The 20,261-nt window shown below is 38.0% G+C and overlaps 1 protein-coding gene across 2 annotated transcripts in view; it reads left to right on the forward strand.

Annotated features, from left to right (window-relative positions):
• Positions 1–525: 525 nt before the first annotated feature.
• TBC1D23 (TBC1 domain family member 23) overlaps positions 526–20,261 on the forward strand; it is a 55,823-nt gene continuing 36,087 nt past the window's right edge. For both annotated transcript variants that reach the window (XM_028119164.2, XM_028119165.2), the window contains exon 1: positions 526–758. In XM_028119164.2, the coding sequence (XP_027974965.1) occupies positions 706–758 (53 nt within the window). In that variant the 5' untranslated portion in view covers positions 526–705. The remainder of the gene's footprint in view (positions 759–20,261) is intronic.

The following is a 20,261-nucleotide window of genomic DNA, read 5'->3' on the forward strand; positions in this document are numbered from 1 at the left end:
GGCAGCTCTATTTGGGACTCCAGGAGTTCTAGATATCTGAATTTGGATTTGACCTTCCAGGTTATTAGGTTGGACCTATTTCCTTTATTTTTAGCGCTTGTTTTCAAACAACTTCTAAGTATTCAGGCAGAAAGTATGTGGCCTCCATTTGTACTTTTGACCGCGCCCCACAAATAGGGGTGGGCGTGACCTTTCTTACACCCAACCGAGTTGTTACAGCAGGAAATGACTAGTGTGGCTATCCTCCTACCTTCACCTTCCCTGTGGAATTCTCCCCCCTCCTACTCTCTCCACTAGTTAGGACTCCCAATTCTGATTTTGTTAAGAAGGACGCCAAGACGTAATGAAGAAGCCAAAGGGACGCTAAAAAGCGACGCTCACAAGGCCTTTCACCAGGTCACGCTCCCTCATCAAGGTCCGCCCACTCTCCCTACTCCCTCATTCCGTCCGGGTCCCCGGGGCATCCTGGGACATGTAGTCTTTGAAAGGGCACAACAGCTTTGACTAAGTCTCCTCCCCCAAGCTGCCTTTCGCCGTGGGGATGTCGTGACGTTGCGTTCCTCCCGTCTCTTGCCTCCTTCCTCTTTCTTTTCCTCTCCAGAAGCTCAGTCCCAGACTGCCGAGAATCTTTTACGACATTGGGTCTCCGAGTCGGTCCCGGCGCCGGGTCCACTTTTCGGCAAAGAGACGTGGACGTCAACAGCAATGGCGGAAGGAGAAGAGGTCCTGTTAGGGCCAACGTCAAGCATTGACGGCTGGTGAGTGAAAGCCCAGGGCTGATTCTTATTGCCCCTCTATTCTTCCTTCTCACCATCCTGCCCGTCCTGGAGGCACCGGCAGGCGCCAGCGTGGAACGGGAAGACCCGTCCTGGACAAAGTCCACTGCCCTGCCCCGCCCCCTCTGCCGGCTGGGTCTTTTCAGCCAATTCCGTCAAGCCAGAGGGGCTGAGGCCCGACTCCAAGGGAGAGGGGTGTCGCCCAGGTACTGGGCCTCAGTTCGGTCACCCTGTTTCGTTCACCGGTCCAAAACGTGCTGGAGAGGGTGGCTTCAGGGGTGGGTTTGGCCGGAATATGTGGCCCTGGGAGTTAGAGTATGTTGGTTCGGAAGGAAGTTGCGCCGATATAGATCTGAGGCTCTAGAATACCATTTGAAGACACTTGAAATTACCACCGCTACCTTTGCCTGAGAGGTTGAGAGATACACCCAGGGAGGATCCCTCCCACAGAGTTCAGATGTTTTTTATTCTAGTTTTTATTGTTTTGCATTTCAACAGTTTCCACTATTCGTCTCACACAAGTCGTCTTTTTTTCTTACGACCACTTGCCTCACAGCTCAGTCTTTACAGCTTTGGATGCTTTCTGGACATTGCTCTTGCTGCTCCCAAGCCTTTGCGTGCTTACCTGACTTATACTCAGGGTTGTGGGGAGGAGGGACCTCCAATAATTTTCGGTGGACTTTAGTCATCCAGTGTCGTTAATCTTTGGGAAAGGCTCCTACTTTTGAAATAGTTTATCTTTAAAATATATTTTTAGGGACGATATCATAAAAAAATATGAAACCCTTAGAGGCTTTTTGAATTTTTCTATTTAAGTATATTGACCACATGTATTAGATAGTTTTAGATTTGCTCTTTCATCACATGACGTGTATACAGCTCATGTAATAAAGCTGTTTGCCCAAAATTATACAGGACATTTTAGACATGGACTTTAATCCTTGAGAAAGAAATGGAAATCATTGAAAGGGTTAGATAATATAGTAACTGAGAAACTCAACTCTCAGTTAGCAGACATCCAGTATCACCTTAGTGCATGCATGTACTCTCCAAGGTGTAAGAGGAAAACTTAACCGGTGACCTACATGTAGTTTCTTTTCTCAGTTTGCTTATATTGGAGCTGTGACAGTTACACTCAGTAACAAGGTAAAATTGATCCAGCTCTTTGGGAATGTGAGTGAAAGTGTTATGGGATTTCGGGGGGGGGGCGCAGAAGCCACTTCATTTGCAGTTATTGGAGAAAGCTTCATGGAAGCAAAGGTGTTTGAATTAGGCCTTGAAGAATCAACAGGATTCAGACTAGTGTTGTCCAATAGAAGTATAATGTGGGCCACATATGTAATTTAAAATTTTCTTTTTAAGATTTATTATTATTATTTTTTTAATTTTTAAGTAATCTCTACACCCAACCTGGGGCTCAAACACACAACCTGAAATCAAAAGTCACATGTTATCTCAACTGAGCCAGCCAGGTGCCCCTATAATTTAAAATTTTCTAATAGCCACATTAGAAATTAAAACAAAAAACAAAAAGCAGTTGAAATTAATTATATCCAAAATATTATTTCAATCATTGTCAAAAGAAACCAATTAGATAATTTTACATCTTTTTTGGTAACAAGCCTTCAAAATTCAACATGTATTTTACCTTTACCCAACATCTCAATTGGATCTAGCCACATTTCAAATGTTAAATAGCCACACATGGCTAGTGGCTAACATTGGATAGTGCATTCAGATTAACAGATGGGAAAGGCCTCTGAATGGAGTACTAGTATGAGTATGGACATAGGCAAGAAAACTAATGATTATTTGGAGAGTGAGGACTAGAACTTCATGAAATTTGCTGTCTTGGAAGTGTGAATTTTTGTATCATAAACCTTCTCTGTTCAGCCTATTGGAGGCCATGAGAAATGTTTCTAGAGTTAAAGCATCTTTGAGAAGTTCTTAGGAGGATTGTGAATATGAGCCTGATTCACAGAGGCAAGGAACATGGAGCTAGTGACTTTCAATTTTTGTTGTTTATATTTTCATGAATGGAGGAACCCTGAGTCGTTCCGTGATTTCTGCTCTCCTTTCATTCTCATGTAATCTTCTTTTTCTCTGCTTACTCCACTCCGGGGTGTCCCCTAGGAGTGAGTTTGAGTACAATCAGAGAAGACATTTGGATTTGGAGCCATAGATTTGGTAAAGCCTCTGTTCTTAGACTAGTGAATGGATTGTTATGGAATGGGCAGGGTTTACTCTATCCAAAAAAAGTCACTTTTTTTTTTTTTTTTTTTTTTTTTTTGTAGAGAGAGTGTATGTGGTGGTGGTGGTGGTGGTGGAGGGGCAGAGGGAGAGGGAGAGAGAGAATCTTAAGCAGGCTCCATGCTGGGCTTGATCTTTCGACCCTGAGATAATGACCTGAGCTGAAATCAAGTGTCAGATGCTTAACCGACTGAGCTACCCAGGTGCCCCAAGTCACATTTTTATTGTAACTCTTTCTGAAATGTGTTATATATCTCATTGCCTAACTGGAACTTAGCTCAGTGACTTAGGGTCATTCAGTTTACAGATGTAAGTGTGTAAGAATAAAACTAGGTTCCTGTCCTCAAGGAATTTGTGGTCTAGTTAGAGGAGGCACATTTAAGAATATCAATTACTATTACACTTCAGTATTACAGTGAGACCTATCTAGGCAGAAAGGGTGGATTGTTGCTATGTTAAATGGCCGCATACAGCCATCTCTTTTTGAGATTGCTTTTTGTTAGTTTTTTTCTGTTTTCTTTCTTTGTTAGTGATATTTCCCAGTTTGTTTTCTTAATCTGTGAAACTGGGTAGCTGACCATGTTAAAATTGTGTATACATTTGTAAAAATGGCTAAGGATGGGGCCCAAAGATCTTAAAAGTACAAGATGACACTTGCGTATTTTCAGTTATGTTCCAGGCCAATGCTTCTCAAAATTTAAATGTGCATTAGAATTACCTGGGGGGCGCCTGGGTGGCTCAGATAGTTAAACATCTGCCTTCCGCTCAGGTCATGATCCCAGGGTCCTGGGATTGAGTCCCGCATCGGGCTCCCTGCTCCTTGGGAGCCTGCCTCTCCCTCATGAATAAATAAATAAAATCTTTTTTTTAAAAAAGCCTGGGGATCTTGTTAAAATGTAGATTCACTAGATTTGCTTGGGACCTGAGATTTCTGACTGACTAGCTTCTAGGTGATGGCAATTCTGCTGCTTCATGGACCATACTCTTTAGCAAGGTTCTAGATGATGTATAGCTCAAAATCAATTGGCCAGAGGAATTTATCTCTATATGTTACCTGCTATATTTTTTCCCCTAACACATTATGCTGTAATTTATCTGATTATATGATTTGTCATTGCTGTTTACATAGTGAACTCCTCAAGGGCAGTGGCTGATAGCAGGTGGCTAAGTAGATGTTTATTGTCTAAATGACTTTTGTAAAATCATGTGCAATAACATACCAACCTGTCATTTCATATACATTTTCTGACTCCATTGTTTTTGTGAACTGTGTAATCGTCTGCTTGTATGCTCACCTTTTCAGAAAATAGCTCTCTAACTTTCTGAAACTGCGGCCAGGTAAGCTCAGAAGGTGTGGACAAATCCTTTAAAAATGTTTATAGCGAGTTTGAAATTATTATTAAAAAAAATTTTTTTTTCTATTAAGTAAACTACTCCCAATATGGGTCTTGAGTTCATGACCCTGAGATGAAGAGTCTCATGTGCTACTGACTGAGCCAGCCAGGTGCCCGCGAGTTTGAAATTATTTAAATTTAAACAAGCTATTGGTTTGTAAAAGTCAAACAAATGTTAAATTTTTACAGTTCAGAGATTGATAATTACTCTTCTCGGTATTGAAGCAGTCCGCCTTGGATTTGGAACAAAAGTTTCTCATTTTCTGAGGCGTTCTTCCTGACATAAGGCCTAAACATGTAAAGTCATAATTTAAAAAATATATTTTATATACATATTAATTTTACAACTGTTGGTATCCTGAGTTTAGTTTAAAATTTTTGTACAATATTCACTTTAAAATCATGATTATATTTATTGCTAAACTTTTCATAAAATTGTAAAAGTAGCAGTTCATAAAGAAGCTTTTATTTTTCATTTGAAATGTGAATAGAATTGTTTGGGAATAATACGGTCTTTTTCAAAGTTCTGTGCACTTTGTAAATAGTGTTCTCAGTGCTTCCCATTTCATAAGCATTGAAATAGGAGAGATTTAAGGAGTAGGTGATTGCAATTTCAGACATGATATAATCAGTATATTTACATATAAGAAATATATTTAATATGAAAGAGAATGGAACTCGTTGTTTAAGAGGAATATTAGCAGCTTGTGGTTCTGGGCAGACTAGGTATTACCTTGAAGAAAAGGAAAAGGAAAATAAACCTTATTGTTTTGAATTAGGGGTTTTTAAGTGACAACTGTTTGATTTTGTAAACTATAAGCAGAATGCAGACAATGATTAGAAATTAAGAAGTCTTAAAAAAAGAAATTAAGATTTATTTTGTTTATACTGTTTACATTAATGTTTTTCTTATAATTCAGATTTTACTGTTTTTTTAAAGATTTTATTTATTTATTTGAAAGAGAGAGAAAGAGAGAGAGAGAGAGAGCATGAGAGGGGAGAGGGTCAGAGGGAGAAGCAGACTCCCCGCCGAGCAGGGAGCCCGATGTGGGACTCGATCCCGGGACTCCAGGATCATGACCTGAGCCAAACAGTTGCCCAACCAGCTGAGCCACCCATGTGCCCCTGTTTTTAAAGCTAATTCCTAAATAATAATTCAGTTCTAGGATTTTGCTCCTGTGGATGTTAGTAATTGGTTTTTGCGTGCCAAAAAAAGTATTCAGTTAATTTATTTTCCTTTATTTGTACTTAAGGTAAAGAGTACAGGGTGCATTCCCTATCTTAGAGACAAGTCAGGTAATTCTGGAGCACCCTGTTAAGTGTGCTGCAATACACAGCCAACTTATGAGTAGGTGTCTTCTGAACAGAATTGATAAACTCTTGTGTGGCAAATCATTTCTTCTGCTTATGCTACAATGTGGATTCTACTTGGTATAAACTAAAAACAGTGGTTTCCCTCATGTCTCAAAAAGCAAAACAGAGTTTAGCAAAGCATTCAGCAGACATTAACTAAATACTGGTTATATTCAAGCTTCTGTGTGGTGTTTTAGAAAAAATTTGAGACAGATTTAAAACCAGAAGCCAGAAGTTGCATTGTTCTGACTTGCTTGAATAGGATTATATAGCTTGAAAGGGGACAGTGCTTGAAGTAACTTATTTAGATATTGAGAATTATGAATGGAAAATCAGTCCCATGTTAGGCTTACAAGAACAAATTGTTTCTTGTGGAAATGCAAGAGCAGTAAGTTAAGAACCAATTTTAAAAAAAGCCTATTTCCTGAAATTTCATGTATATTTGTTTTTAAGAGTCTGTCTAACCTCTGACCTGAGCTGAAAAAATGATCAGCAATTAAATCATTAAATCATTTGTTTCAAGTTTCCTCTCTCTTTCTTGAGAGTTAAAGGAGTTTTTTCTTATCCTTAAGCTAACATAGCATTTCATAGTTGGGTGGGAATACTGTAGTGTGTGCTTTTCTTGCTTTAAAGCAGTGGTTACATAAAATTAGTTGCTATGGTGATATTTAATAATTTTAGCAGGATATAAGAAAAATACTATATGTTTGCATAGGGCTTTATCTCTTATGTAATGCTCATTTATACTATCTCATTTGGCTTTTACAACAATTCTATGAGAAGGGGAAGTTATGAATTATTGTAGTTTTCTGGTTAGAGATGAGAAGACAGGCTTAGGACTGTCAGATGACAAACCCAGTTAGTGGAAAATCTGGGACTTAAACTTCTGTCTCTTTCAGCCCTGTGTTCTTTCTAAAGTTGATTGCATATATTATGTATTTCACGTATACTTGAACTTGACACCCAGAGAGAACCCAATTAAAAATATGTTAGTCCTGGGGCACCTGGGTGGCTCAGTCAGTTAGGCGTCTGACTCTTGATATCAGCTCAGGTCTTCATCTCAGGGTTGTGAGTTCAAGCCCTGTGTTGGGCTCTATGCTGAGTGTGGTGCCTACTTAAAAAAGCTAAAAATAAATAAAAATTAAAATGTGCTAGTCTATGCTCAATCTTGTGTTTTTGAAAGTGTGTTTTGAAAGGCACAATATTCTAAGATATGCATTGTTGAACATATGTATCTGTGGCACCTATAAAGCTGTAAGGATATGCATAAGCTGTGTACCACATTGTCTGTCTTATATACACAAAAAGGGACAATTCATGATTGATATGGTGGGATATGATATAGAGCATTATATACTATAGCTTTGAAGCTCTTTAGTTTTCCTAATGTATTCTTATACCCTTGCCAAAAATAAATAGATTAGTTTTTGATCTTGAGATATTATGCTTATATATTCACATTTAGATAATATGTACATATCTGATGTTATATATTTAAATGTATTTGTATAATTATGTTAAATACATTATGTAAGTAATATAATTATATTACATGTACCTATATCATATAAAATAAAATTATTATATACAGTCTTTGAGAACATAGTGATATTTAATTAGAAAATAGAAGTAATTATACAGTTTAATAACTTTATCAGCTCAGTAATTTTTCTGTTGTTTTATTCAGGATATTGGAGAAACAAGAAACTTTTTTTTTTTCTTTTTAAAGATTTTATTTAATTATTTGAGAGAGAGAGGGAGCACACAAGGGGATGGTTAGGAGCAGAGGGAGAGGGAGAAGCAGATGGCCTCCCTCCCCTACTGAGCAGGAAGCCTGACACAGGGCTTGATCCCAGGACACTGGGATCAGTATCTGAGCTGAAGGCAGATGCTCAACCAACTGAGCCACCCAGGTGCCCCAAGAAACTTGGTTTTAAAATAGCTCTCTTGTGGTTACTTTCCCCTTTCAGGAGTTTCTAAACTTTGTTTTGAGTATAAAAGTGACCCATAGAAGAATGTATTTATCTCATATAGCTGTGCAGTTAAATACTAGCAATTCTTGAGCTTTATTTTGTAGATTCTATTTAGGTTTAACCACTGACACAAAGGTAAATGAGATTCTCTTTAATCAAATTATCATTGATGATTGCACTTGATCTTAGCCAAAAGGCCGAGAAGCGATATCATTGATGATTGCAATGCAAGTTAAAAAAAAAAATCTATTGTGTATTTCTTTGCCAAACTAATCTCCATTGGTAAAGTACCCTTGGAAAGACGTGCAGTGTTGTCACCTCATTTGTAGTAGTGTTCCTTTATTTTCTAAAATGATGGTTTCAAGGAAAGGAATATTGGTAGTGTTTCTTTTCTCATTACATTTTGGATAAATTTGACACTTATGATAGAAATAAGTAATGTGCTGTTTTATGTTGACTTGTGTTTTTATCCCATTCATTCTCCTGGGCAAAGGACATACTCTCTTTTCCAAATAAACTACTGCTTTGATGGGGTGGGGGAAACCTGGTGCATTTCTTTGTGCAGTGAAAGTGCTGGAAAGTCGGGGTGCCTGGGTGGCTCAGTTGTTGAGCGCCTGGCTCTTGATTTCAGCTCAGGTCATGATCTCAGGTTTCTGAGATGGAGCCCCACGTCCCTTGAGTTCTGGGCTCAGCAGTGAGTCTGTTTCTCCCCCGCCCCCGCATACACCTGCACTCTCTCTCTCTCTCTCTCTCTCTCTCTCTCTCAAAAATAAATAAATAAATATTTTAAAAAAAGGAGCGCTGGAAAGTCACCTCTTATGTATAGAAAAGAACAGTATATTAGGGATTTTTTATTTTGAGGAAGCGTGAAAGAGGAAAGGCTTTGGAGCACTCTCTAAAGTCAACTTCCCATTAGTAAAGAAAATATTCTTCCATTTTGCAAGCAAAGGCTTACAGCAAATGCATTGCAACATTATACATAGAGTAAAAGTTATGAGAAGCTGCTTAAGCTGTTTTTTTTTATTCTTTTGCTTAGGCAAAAATTCCTGAGTTTTTTCTTAGCAGAAGGGGCACACCGCATTGGTATCATTGGTGCAATTTGATCTACATGGATTATGGATCAAAAATAAGTCTGAAGATTTAAAGCATCTGTTCCATTTGTAGTTAATTTTAGTAGTTTACAGAGCAGCATTCTATGATCTCTGTCTCCTTTGCCTTTTGCACAGTGCTGAAATACTGTAGATACCATGTTTGGCTTGTCAAGCATAGAGGACTAGATTTACACCTTCTTGGCACAAGATCCTGCTTAAATATAAATTCTGGAGAGGGTTAGATTATTTGGGAAGGGAATCTACCAAAGCTGCTTTTGTGGATCTGATCCTGATACAAAATTTCACTAATTTTTTTCTAAACCCGGTGAATGGGATTTTTTTTTCTCTTGGCGTTCAAATATACAACTTATTAAAATGCTGTAATAAGTGTGTCTGCTTCTGACAAAAATCCAGATAACATCAAGATTTCATAATTACCATATTTTGTTCTCATAAACTGTAAGGTATCATGGTCATTTCTTAATATGTCTCATACTGTTTGCTGTTAGAAAGTTTTGATGGAGGCGCCTGGGTGGCTCAGTCATTAAGCGTCTGCCGTTGACTCAGGTCATGATCCCAGGGTCCTGGGATCGAGCCCCGCATCGGGCTCCCTGCTTGGCAGGGAGCCTCCTTCTCCCTCTCTCACTCCCCCTGCTTGTGTTCCCTCTCTCATTGTCTCTCTTTCTCTGTCAAATAAATTTAAAAAGTCTTAAAAAAAAAAAAGAAAGTTTTGATGGCTTGAAGGGCTTAGTTGGGTAAGTGTCTGATGCTTGATTTTGGCTTAGGTTGTGATCTCAGGTTTGTGAGATGGAACCCCACGTCAGGCTCCATGTTGGGTGTGGAGTCTGCTTGAGATTCTCGCCCTCCCTCTGTCTCCCCCACCCCACTCTCCAGCTTGCTCACTCTCTTGCTCTCAAAATAAATAAATATAATTAAAAAACTTTCTTAAAAAAAAGTTTTGATGGTTTGAGATTGGTATTTAAAAATAAGTTATGCATGGGTGCCTGGGTGGCTCAGTTGGTAGAGAATGAGACTCTTGATCTTGGGGTCATGAGTTCAAGCCCCGCATAGAGCTTACTTAAAAAATATATAAATAAATAAAATAAAAATGTTATACATTACGTATAATGGTCGTTGAACTTCATCCATATCTACTGTAGGAGTAAATGTGTAACAAAGTTGTTTTATTTTCATTTCTACCAAATACCACACAAAATATTCAGGAACTAATTAAGGAGTATTGGTGTGGTAGTAATTTGTAACCAGTTTGCTAACAATAGTAGCAAAATAAGTTCAGACAAAGCTTTTGATGCTGATGTGTAGGGACTTAGGCATTAAGAAATAACCGGAAATAAGGTGGCACAAAGTAAGTCATGGAACCACAACTTTACATGTGCAACTTGACACTGTTACACAATCTGGGGCTGGTGCTTAGAACTAGTTAGCTGGTCATTTTTGAGTTTTAAGTAATTGATCAGAGGCTTGTGCATGGATGTAATATATATGTAGGCAAGCTGGCCTGTTGTGGTTTAATCTGTGCTCATAGTGATATACATTCCAGACAAATCCAAACAGACTGCACTTCAGAAGGAGCTGTTCCCAACTTTTTTGAGTGGGTTTCAGATAATAGGACTTAAGATAAAACTTGGAACCGCCAGCTAGATCTCCAGTACCTCGCACAGTGGCTAGTAGGTAGTTGTGCTCAATATATATTTATTGAAAGTTTGAATAAAAGAGTACTTTTAGCAGGGAAACAAAATTCAGAGCAAGGGTTAGAGAGAGGTATAGGAAAGTAATGGAAACTTGAGTGTTTTAAGAAGAGAATCTAACTTTGCAGAGTATGTAAAGAGGACAAGGACTGAGATAGATGATTTTTTAAAATATTTTACTTATTTATTTATTTGAGCACCCTGAGATAGATGATTAATGACTTTTTGGAGCAGTTTCAGTAAAAGGATGGAGGGTTTGAGTGAATGAGGAGAGAGTAAGTAGAGATGAGTGGTGATTACTGTTTGCAAGGAGTTGAACTGGAAAAGGAGGGGGAGAGAGTACTTTGAAAGGGAGTAGGTCATGTAGGACCTATTTAAATAAGCAAATGTGAAAATATTTGAGGAAACAGTCATCATAGGCTATTTTGTTCTTTATATTTTTGAATGCTGTAAGTTCTGAGTCCATTCTGTCTCTTGGCTCTCTTTAATACTCCTGGCAGACTCAGAATTTTGAGTAATATCCTATACAGTAAAAATAACATGTTTAAGATGTTTACATAGCAGGGGTATTTTATTGGGCTTTTATTGATTTCCTTAATAGTGCAGCTTTTAAATTTTTATTTTTATCAAACAATAATATATCTTAGACCCCAATCACTTTAAGATACAAAATTAATTTTTAAAAATTGGAAAAAAATTGGTAATTGGTTTTTGTCTATAGTTTCTCTGTACTCTTTGAAGTTTAGGTGATTAACGTATATTCTAGGTCCCATGTGGTCTTTTTTTTTTTTTTTGTAGTGGATTAGATTTTTTTTTTTTATTTAAATTCAACTAGCCAACAATAGTACATCATTAGTTTCAGATCTAGTGTTCAGGGATTCATCAGTTGCGTATAACACCCAGGGCTCATCATATCACGTGCCTTCCTTAATGCCCATCACCCAATTACCCCATCCCCCGACCCACCACCACTCCAGCAACCCTCAGTTTGTTTCCTGTAGAGTCACTCATGGTTTTTCTCCCTCTCTGATTTCTTCCCATTCAGTTTTCCCTCCCCCTGTGATCCTCTGTACTGTTTCTTATATTCCACATATGAGTGAAACCATATGTTAATTGTCTTTCTCTGATTGACTTATTTCGCTCAGCAAAATACTCTCTGGTTCCATCCATGTCGATGTAAATGCTAAGTATCCATCCTTCCTGATGGCTGAGTAATATTCCATTGTGTATATATATATATATACATATATATGTGTGTGTGTGTGTATATATATATGTATATATATATATACATATATATATATACCACATCTTCTTTATCTGTTCATCTGTTGATGGACATCGCCGCTCTTTCTACAGTCTGGCTATTGTGGACATTGCTGCTGTGAACATTGGGGTGCAGGTGCCCCTTTGGATCACTACATTTGTATCTTTGGGGTAAATACCTAGTAGTGTAATTGCTGGGTCATAGGGTAGCTCTATTTTTAACTTCTTGAGGAACCTCCATACTGTTTTACAGAATGGCTGCACCAGCTTGCATTCCCACCAACAGTGTAGGAGGGTTCCTCTTTCTCCGCATCCTCGCCAACATCTGTCGTTTCTTTAGTGGTTAATTTTAGCCATTCTGACTGGTGTGAGGTGGTATCTCATTGTGGTTTTGATTTGTATTTCCTTGATGCCAAGTGATGTAGAGTATTTCTTTATGTGTCTGTGGGCCATTTGTAATGTCTTCTTTGGAGAAATGTCTGTTGGTGTCTTCTGCCTATTTCTTTCTTTTTTTTTTTAAGATTTTATTTATTTGACAGAGAGAGACACAGCGAGAGAGGGAACACAAGCAGGGGAAGTGGGAGAGGGAGAAGCAGGCTTCCTGTGGAGCAGGGAGCCTGATGCGGGGCTCCATCCCAGGACTCTGGGATCACAACCCGAGCCTAAGGCAGGCACTTAACGACTGAGCCACCCAGATGCCCCATCTTCTGCCTATTTCTTGAATGGATTCCTTGTTTTTGGGGTGTTGAGTTTGATAAGTTCTTTATAGATTTTGGATACTAGCCTTTTATCTGAAATACTATTTGCAAATATCTTCTCCCATTCTGTAGGTTGCCTTTTAGTTTTGTTGACTGTTTCCTTTGTTGTGCAAAGCTTTTTATCTTGATGAAGTCCCAATAGTTCATTTTTGCTTTTGTTTCCCTTGGCTTTGGAGACGTGTCTAGGAAGCAGTTGCTGTGGCCGAGGTGGAAGAGATTGCCGCCTGCGTTCTCCTCTAGGATTTTGATGGACTCCTGTCTCACATTTAGGTCTTTCAAAAAGGATTAGAATTTAAGAATTTGGTTTGATTTGGTTTACTCGGTAGACTGAAAGGCTTCATGAATTTAAAAAATTTTTTCCATTCGGAGGACATCCTGTCTAAAGTTAGAAATTTATCTCAATATGCTGAGGTGACAAGAGTGTTATTCTGAAGTTGAATAGACTATGAGAAATCATACAGACTAATAAGTTGCTAGGAATGATTACTAATTGCTTAATTCTAGGGCTGTTTCATTATTTTGTATGAATGCTTTCTATTTCTTTAAAAAACATATATTGAGTGCTAATTTTGCCTTTAAATATTTATTCTTAACTAAATGAAAAGTGACTTAGTGTTCCCACATATGTGTTTTCTCTTTTCCATGTTTTATTATTGTCTCGTTTGTCTCAGGATTTCTGTTATGTGTACCCATAAATGGTTCATGTGAACAACTTACTGTCTGACAACTACAGTGAAGGCTTCATTGCCTATGGAGTCTATCCAGAAAGAGAGTTGAAAAGGACAGATTCAGGCAAGCTGTAGGCATTAAGATGGAATGGAAAGAGGAGTGGGAGGGATACTCTGGTGGAACAGAAAATAATTCATATGCTGTATGAATACTTCTCACTTCTTGATTCATGGTACTGGTACTATCCAGTACTATCCCCATTTTATAGGTGAAGAATAAGTTTGTATTCTAGGTCATGCAGCTGTTAAGTGTATAGAGTCTGATGTCACATTTTCTGATTTTAAACTTTATAGTATTTTCTCTGTAATATGTTGCCTCAAAGCCTTTATATCCTCAGTTCCTTGGTGGTCTTGCTATTGAGCTGCCATGTCAATAGTGTAGGAGTTTGTTCCTTTTCCACAATGGTAGTTAAATGAACTGGTATTAGCTCGAGGAATTAAAGAGGCAAGGCAAGCTCTTACCCCTTAACCTAAGGTGTGGCTTGAACCCTTCATGTGATACACTCCTTCATTGAAATGGTAAATGAGAGTTTGACACAGTAGATTCATTTGAAAGCCCTAAATTAAACTATTCCTAAACCTTTTCTGATACAGTTACTTCTTTTATAACATTTTTATTGACATATAATTTATGTACCATAAAATTCACCCATTTGAAGTATGCATACAGTTCATTGGTTTCACTATATTCAAAGTGTCAGGCAGTCATCACCATGATTTAAGTTTAGACTTTTTATTACCCCCAAAAGAAACCCCCTACCCATTAGCAGTCACTCTCATTCCTTGTCACTCCAGACCCCTGACAACCACTGATTCTATCTCTGTACATTTGTCTGCTTTAGACATTTCATGTGGGTGGAATCATACAATATGTGGCCTTTGTGTCTGGTTTCTTTCACTTAGCATACTGTTTTCAGGGTTTATCAACGTGTTACATGTATCAATACTTTATTCCTTTTTATTGCTGAGTAATACTCCATTGTATGAATACGTCACATTTTATTTATTCATCAGGTGATGGACTTTTGGATTCCTTCTACTTTTTAGCTATTATAAATAATACCATCATAAGCGCTGATGTACAAGTTTTTTGTTGTCTTTTTTATGAGGTAAAATATATATAACATTAAGTTTTACCATTTTAACATGTATGATTTGGTGACATTAAGTACATTCACAGTTATGTCCAACCATCACTCACCACTATCCATTTCCAGAATTTTTCATCATCCCAAACAGATGCTTTATAACTAATAAATGATAACTTCCCATTCACCTTTTACCTGTAGCCCCTGGTAACTTCTATTTTCTATCTCTATCATACAGTATTTACTCATTTGTGGCTGGTTTATTTCACTTATCACTTGTCTTCAGAGTTCATCCATGTTGTACCATCTGTCAGAATTTCCTTCCTTTTTAAGGCTGATATTTCATTGTATGTATATACTGCATTTTGTTTACCCATTCATTGATGGATATTTGAGTTGTTTCCACTTTTTGGCTCTTGTGAATAATGCTGCTATGAATGTGGATGTAGAAATAACTGTTTGAGTCCTTGTTTTTAGTTCTTTTGGATATATACCCAGAAGTGGAATTGCTAGATTATATGGTAATTCTCTATAACTTTTAAGTAACTGCCAAACTTTTCCACAGTGGCTATACCATTTTACATTCCCACCAGCAGTGCACAAGGATTGTAATTTCTCCACATTCTTGTCCTTTTTTTGATACTGGCCATCTTAATGGGTATGAAATTTAGTGTGTCTTTTTGATATTAGCCATTCTTGTGAAAATGGTATCTCATTGTGGTTTTGATTTAAAATTCCCTAATGGCTAATGATGTTGAATGTCTTTTCATGACTTACTGGTCATTTGTATATCTTTTTTGAAGAAAGAAGAGTTGTCAGATGCCTTGGAAAGGTTAAATTAAGGTAAAGATTTGGATATTAGGCAGGAAGTGGGGAGCATAGGGAGAGTGGCCCTATGGAGTGGTAGGGGTGAAAGAGGGAGGAGAAATGACACCGGGGGAGTAGAAGAGGGAATTGAGGAGAAGATGAGGGAGAAATAGTGACTTACAATGTTGAGAATTCTTTCAGAAAGCTTGCTGTGAAAGGAACAACCAAGAGTTTGGTAACTAGATGGAAGGGAAATTTTGGAGGAGCTTTTGTGGTGGTGGTGATGTTGTTTCTAATGCCAATATTGAGCTTATTGGAAAAAGAGAAAGTGGGAGATAGGAGAGAGGGGATAATTGGTGGCACATGGCCTCAGAGGAGTTCAGGGGAAGAGAGGAGACCCAGGTGAAGTTACCAGTGTTAAGGCTAGGGCAAGGATACGTAGATGTCTGTGCAGAGAGGAAAGACAGAAATGATGTCTGGAGGTGATGGTTTGTTGCTTCTGTTTGTTTTTGGAGAGGGGCTGAGATCAAAGGGAAGAGAAGCCTGCTGGCCTATGTTTTTTCTTTCAAGTCAGATGAGGTAAAGTGACTGTGTAAGGTGTTCTGAAGAAAGTGGTGAATAGGAAATTTTCAGCCAGCATTGATGGCAAGCAGGTAGAGAAGATGGTGAATTTATGATAGCATCATAAAATTGTCTTACTTTATTTTCCCATAAAGTCTTTATTGAGCAGAGTATAGGAACAAAAGAAGGCAGAATTGGTTAAATTAACCAACCCAATGCTGAGAATTTGTAGCTTTCTGAATGAGGCAGGAGGACAAAGGAGTGACATTTAGGGCGTTAAGAATGTGCTTAAGGTCTTAGCCCATGGAGTTAAGACAGAGGACAAGAAGTGAAGCATCCTTCTTGTTACTTTCTTCTTGCAAATATTTGTTCATTTTAGACTACAATAATACCCCCTCCAAAAAAAAAAACAAAAAAACCACACATTAAAACTGTCCTGTAAGGGCACCTGGGTGGCTCAGTCATTAAGCGTCTGCCTTCGGCTCAGGTCATGACCCCGGGGTCCTGGAATAGGGCCCCGCCATCGGGCTCCCTGCACAGCGGGAAGCCTGCTCCTCCCTCTCCCACTCCCCCTGCTTATGTTCCCTTTCTCACTGTGTCTCTCTCTGTCAAATAAATAAAATCTTAAAAAAAAAAAAACTGTCCTGTAAGCACTCTACTTGAGTAAACATTTTTTAATAGCTTCCCAGCGTGTGTGGGAAAGAGTGGGTGGGGAGTGGGAATAGTACTATTTCTCTAACACATATATGCTGTATGTTAGTTTTAAAATTGCCCATTTTTTAAAACTTACTATATTTCATTAGTATGATAAACATTTTCTGTATCATTAATTGTCTTTCAGCATTTTAAATTGTTGCCTGGTATTCCATCTACTAATTTAAATCAGTTACTCATTTTAAGACAGCTACATTGTAGTTTTCATAGTCATAATAAGCACTACTTTGAACATGCTTTTAGCTGAATCATTTTACTCATTCTCAGTTGTTGCTGACTGAAAGGATATAAATGTTAAAAAGGAATCCATAAATACTTAAATTGTTCAAGCAGTCCATACAAATATAAGACGTAAATATACTCAAGCTTTACTGACTGATGCTATGTGCGAAGTAAATGTCCTTCTCATCTCATTTCTCTGAAGTAGCCACCTTTCACAATTTTGGGTTTTGTTCTAATGGATACTGACATACCTCTGACCCACATCCAGTCCCTGGCAACTACCATTTTCTTTCTGTCTCTGTGAATTTGACTATTCTAGGTACCTCAAGTAAGTATAGTTGTACAGTATTTGTCTTTTTGTGATTGGCTTATTTCACGTAGCATAATGTCCTCAAGATCCATTCATGTTGTAAATGTGTCAGTGCCTTTCCTTTCTAGGGCTGAATGATATTCCATTTTGTGTGTATATACCCCATTTCATTTATCCATTTATCCACTGAAGTATATTTGGGTTGCTTCCACCTTTAGCTATTGTGAATAATGCTGTTATTAACATGGGTGTACAAATATCTGTTCAATGTTCAAGTTCCTGCTTTCACTTCTTTTGGATATAGAATCAGAAGTAGAATTGCTGGATCATATGGTAATCCTGTATTTTAATTTTTTGAAGAATAGCCATACCGTTTTCCATTGTGGCTACACCATTTTACATTCTCACCAGCAGTGCACCGGGTTCCAATTTCTCCACATCCTCGCCAACACTTATTTTCTGTTTTGTTTTTTCTTTTAATAATAGCCATCCTAATAATAGGTGTGGTTTTAAAAGACTTGATTTTTAAATTCTTCCAGATCTTCTTAAGAAGAATAGTTAATAGGGTGCCTGGGTGGCTCAGTTGGTTAAGCGACTGCCTTGGGCTCAGGTCGTGATCCTGGAGTCCCTGGATCGAGTCCCGCATAGGGCTCCCTGCTCGGCGGGGAGTCTGCTTCTCCCTCTGACCCTCTTCCCTCTCATGCTCTTTATCTCTCATTCTCTCTCTCTCAAATAAATAAATAAAATCTTAAAAAAAAAAGAAGAATAGTTAATAAATAATATATATGCATCATATACTTAACCAGTTGAACTATTGATATTTATGTTTAAAATTGAGACAGTCATACAGCCAAAAAGTTAAAAACAACTCTAATGTCCATTAACTGATGAATAGATAAATAAAATGTAGTATAGGGGTGCCTGGGTGGCTCAGTCAGTTAAATGTCCAACTCTTTTTTTTTTTAAGATTTTATTTATTTATTTGAGAGACAGAGAGAATGAGAGAGAAAGCACATGAGATGGGGGGAGGGTCAGAGGGAGAAGCAGACTCCCTGCTGAGCAGGGAGCCCGATGCAGGACTCGATCCAGGGACTCCAGGATCATGACCTGAGCCGAAGGCAGTCGCTTAACCAACTGAGCCACCCAGGCGCCCTAAATGTCCAACTCTTGATTTTGGCTCAGGTCTTGATATCAGGGTCCTGAGATCAAGGCCCAAGCTAGGTGTGGAGCCTGTTTGGGATTCTCTCTCCCTCTCCTTCTGTCCTCCCCCTATGTGCGTGCTCAGGCTTGCGCGCGCTTGCGCTTTGTCTCTCTCTCTCTCAAAAAAATAATAAAATAAAATGTAATATATACATGCAGTGCAATATTGTTTAGGAGTAAAAATCATGTACTGATACATGCTACAACATAGATAGACTTTGAAAACATTATGCTGAGTGAAAGAAACCAGACACAAAGACCACATAAATAAGATTCCATATATAAGATGTCCAGAATTGGGGCACTGGCTCTCTCAATTGGGAGAGCATAGCATGCGACTCTTGATTTTGGGTTGTGAATTCGAGCCCCATGTTGGGTGTTGAGATTACTTAAAAATGAATAAACTTTAAAAAATAAAATAAAATGTCTAGAATAGGTAAATGTGTAGAGACAGAAAGTAAGTCAGTGGTTGTCAGAGGCTGGGAGCCGGGTGAGGAGGAGTGGAGAATGGTTGATGATAATGGATATGGAGTTTGAGTGCAGAAAGATGTATGTTAAAAAAAGAAGAGAGAGATGAACTAAATCTTGTTTTCATCTTGTGTTTGGAGTATATACAATTAAAGTTTCCATCAATTTTTTAAATTATAGGGAAAAGAAGTTTTTAGAACATGGTTGGGGAAAAACAATTTAGAAAATAGGGTAGGGGCACCTGGGTGGCTCAGTTAGTTAAGGGTCTGACTTCAGCTCAGGCCAAGATCTCAGGATCCTGGGATCAAGCCCTGCATCAGGCTCCCCATTAAACAGGAGCTTACTTCTCCCTCTTCCTCTGCCCCTCCCCCTGCTTGTGCTCTCTCTGTCTCTCTCACTAATAAATAAATGAAATCTTAAAAAAAGTGTAATATATAGTCCCCCCAACCCCCGTGGCAGATTTTCTATGACTTTTTAATTTTTAGGAACACAACATATACAGTCTAGTTGCTTTTAAAAACTATAATTTCAAATGGATTCATTTTATGGCTTATTCATAAAATAATTATGTACAGAATTTCAAATTGAATTTATTAATCCTAGAAGCATTTAGAAATCCATATTTAATTTGGTAGTGCTTGAAAATTCATGCCCCCCCCCCACCACCATGCCCTCTTAACTTGCATTGTGCAAATGCTTCCGTATGCTAGAAGTTACCATTTGGTTGAAGAAGAAGAATCTTACTTAGTTGCTAGCTTGAATAAGCATTAAATTAACTTAAAATGAATGTAGTTACGTTGTTTGCCTTGCTATAATTCTAAAACAACGTGGGTTACAATGCTTAGATTAGGTGATTTTGCCACAGAACATCAGGTGAGGGGATATTCTATTATGTTTTATTTAGGTTTTGAAAATATGTTATTGTTGGATCATCAGCAGTAATTTGTAGTATTATACTAATAAATATGGTTTCAGTGCCACGGAACTGGGAAGAGACGCATTTCTGTTACTATGCAACCCCAAAGCTTTGAATTTATTTTGCCATGAACCTTCTGAGCAAAGTAGACAATTATTTTTCAGACTTAACTAGGATAGATGGACAAGGCCTGTACTTTTCTATTTTAGGACCTGCCTGAGTGTGCAGTATATTTCTACCAACCTTTAGCTTGTGAGGTCAGTAAGAAGCTACCATCATCAAAGAAGATTTAAAAAATCACAAAACACCCAATCATACTCCATCAGACATGCATCTTGCTTTTGAATGTAGGTATTGCTTATTCAGAAGTAGAAGGAGTTGGTTTAGGGAAGGAAAATTCTATTTGAGAGCTAAGTGCCATAGAGTTCCTGTGTCTTGATAGAAACTTGAGCCTTACATGAATTATTTAACTTCACTATTTTCAACTCTTTTCCTACTTTTACAAGTGCATTTGTAATGTTGAAGGTCTGATAACTGAACTTTTGAATACCTTGTTCAGAAGTTAATGTTACTTTTAATTATTTAGTTTGTGAGAAATTCCTTTTAGTACTTAAGTTGGAGCATTTTCTGGTTTCTTGCTCATGGTTGTACTGCTGGAGACCACGTTTGTGGTTCCC

This window comes from Eumetopias jubatus, unplaced genomic scaffold, assembly GCF_037043125.1.
Source record: "Eumetopias jubatus isolate StellerSeaLion01/CBP00866 unplaced genomic scaffold, mEumJub1_p1.0 scaffold_1, whole genome shotgun sequence".
Lineage (NCBI taxonomy): Eukaryota > Metazoa > Chordata > Mammalia > Carnivora > Otariidae > Eumetopias > Eumetopias jubatus.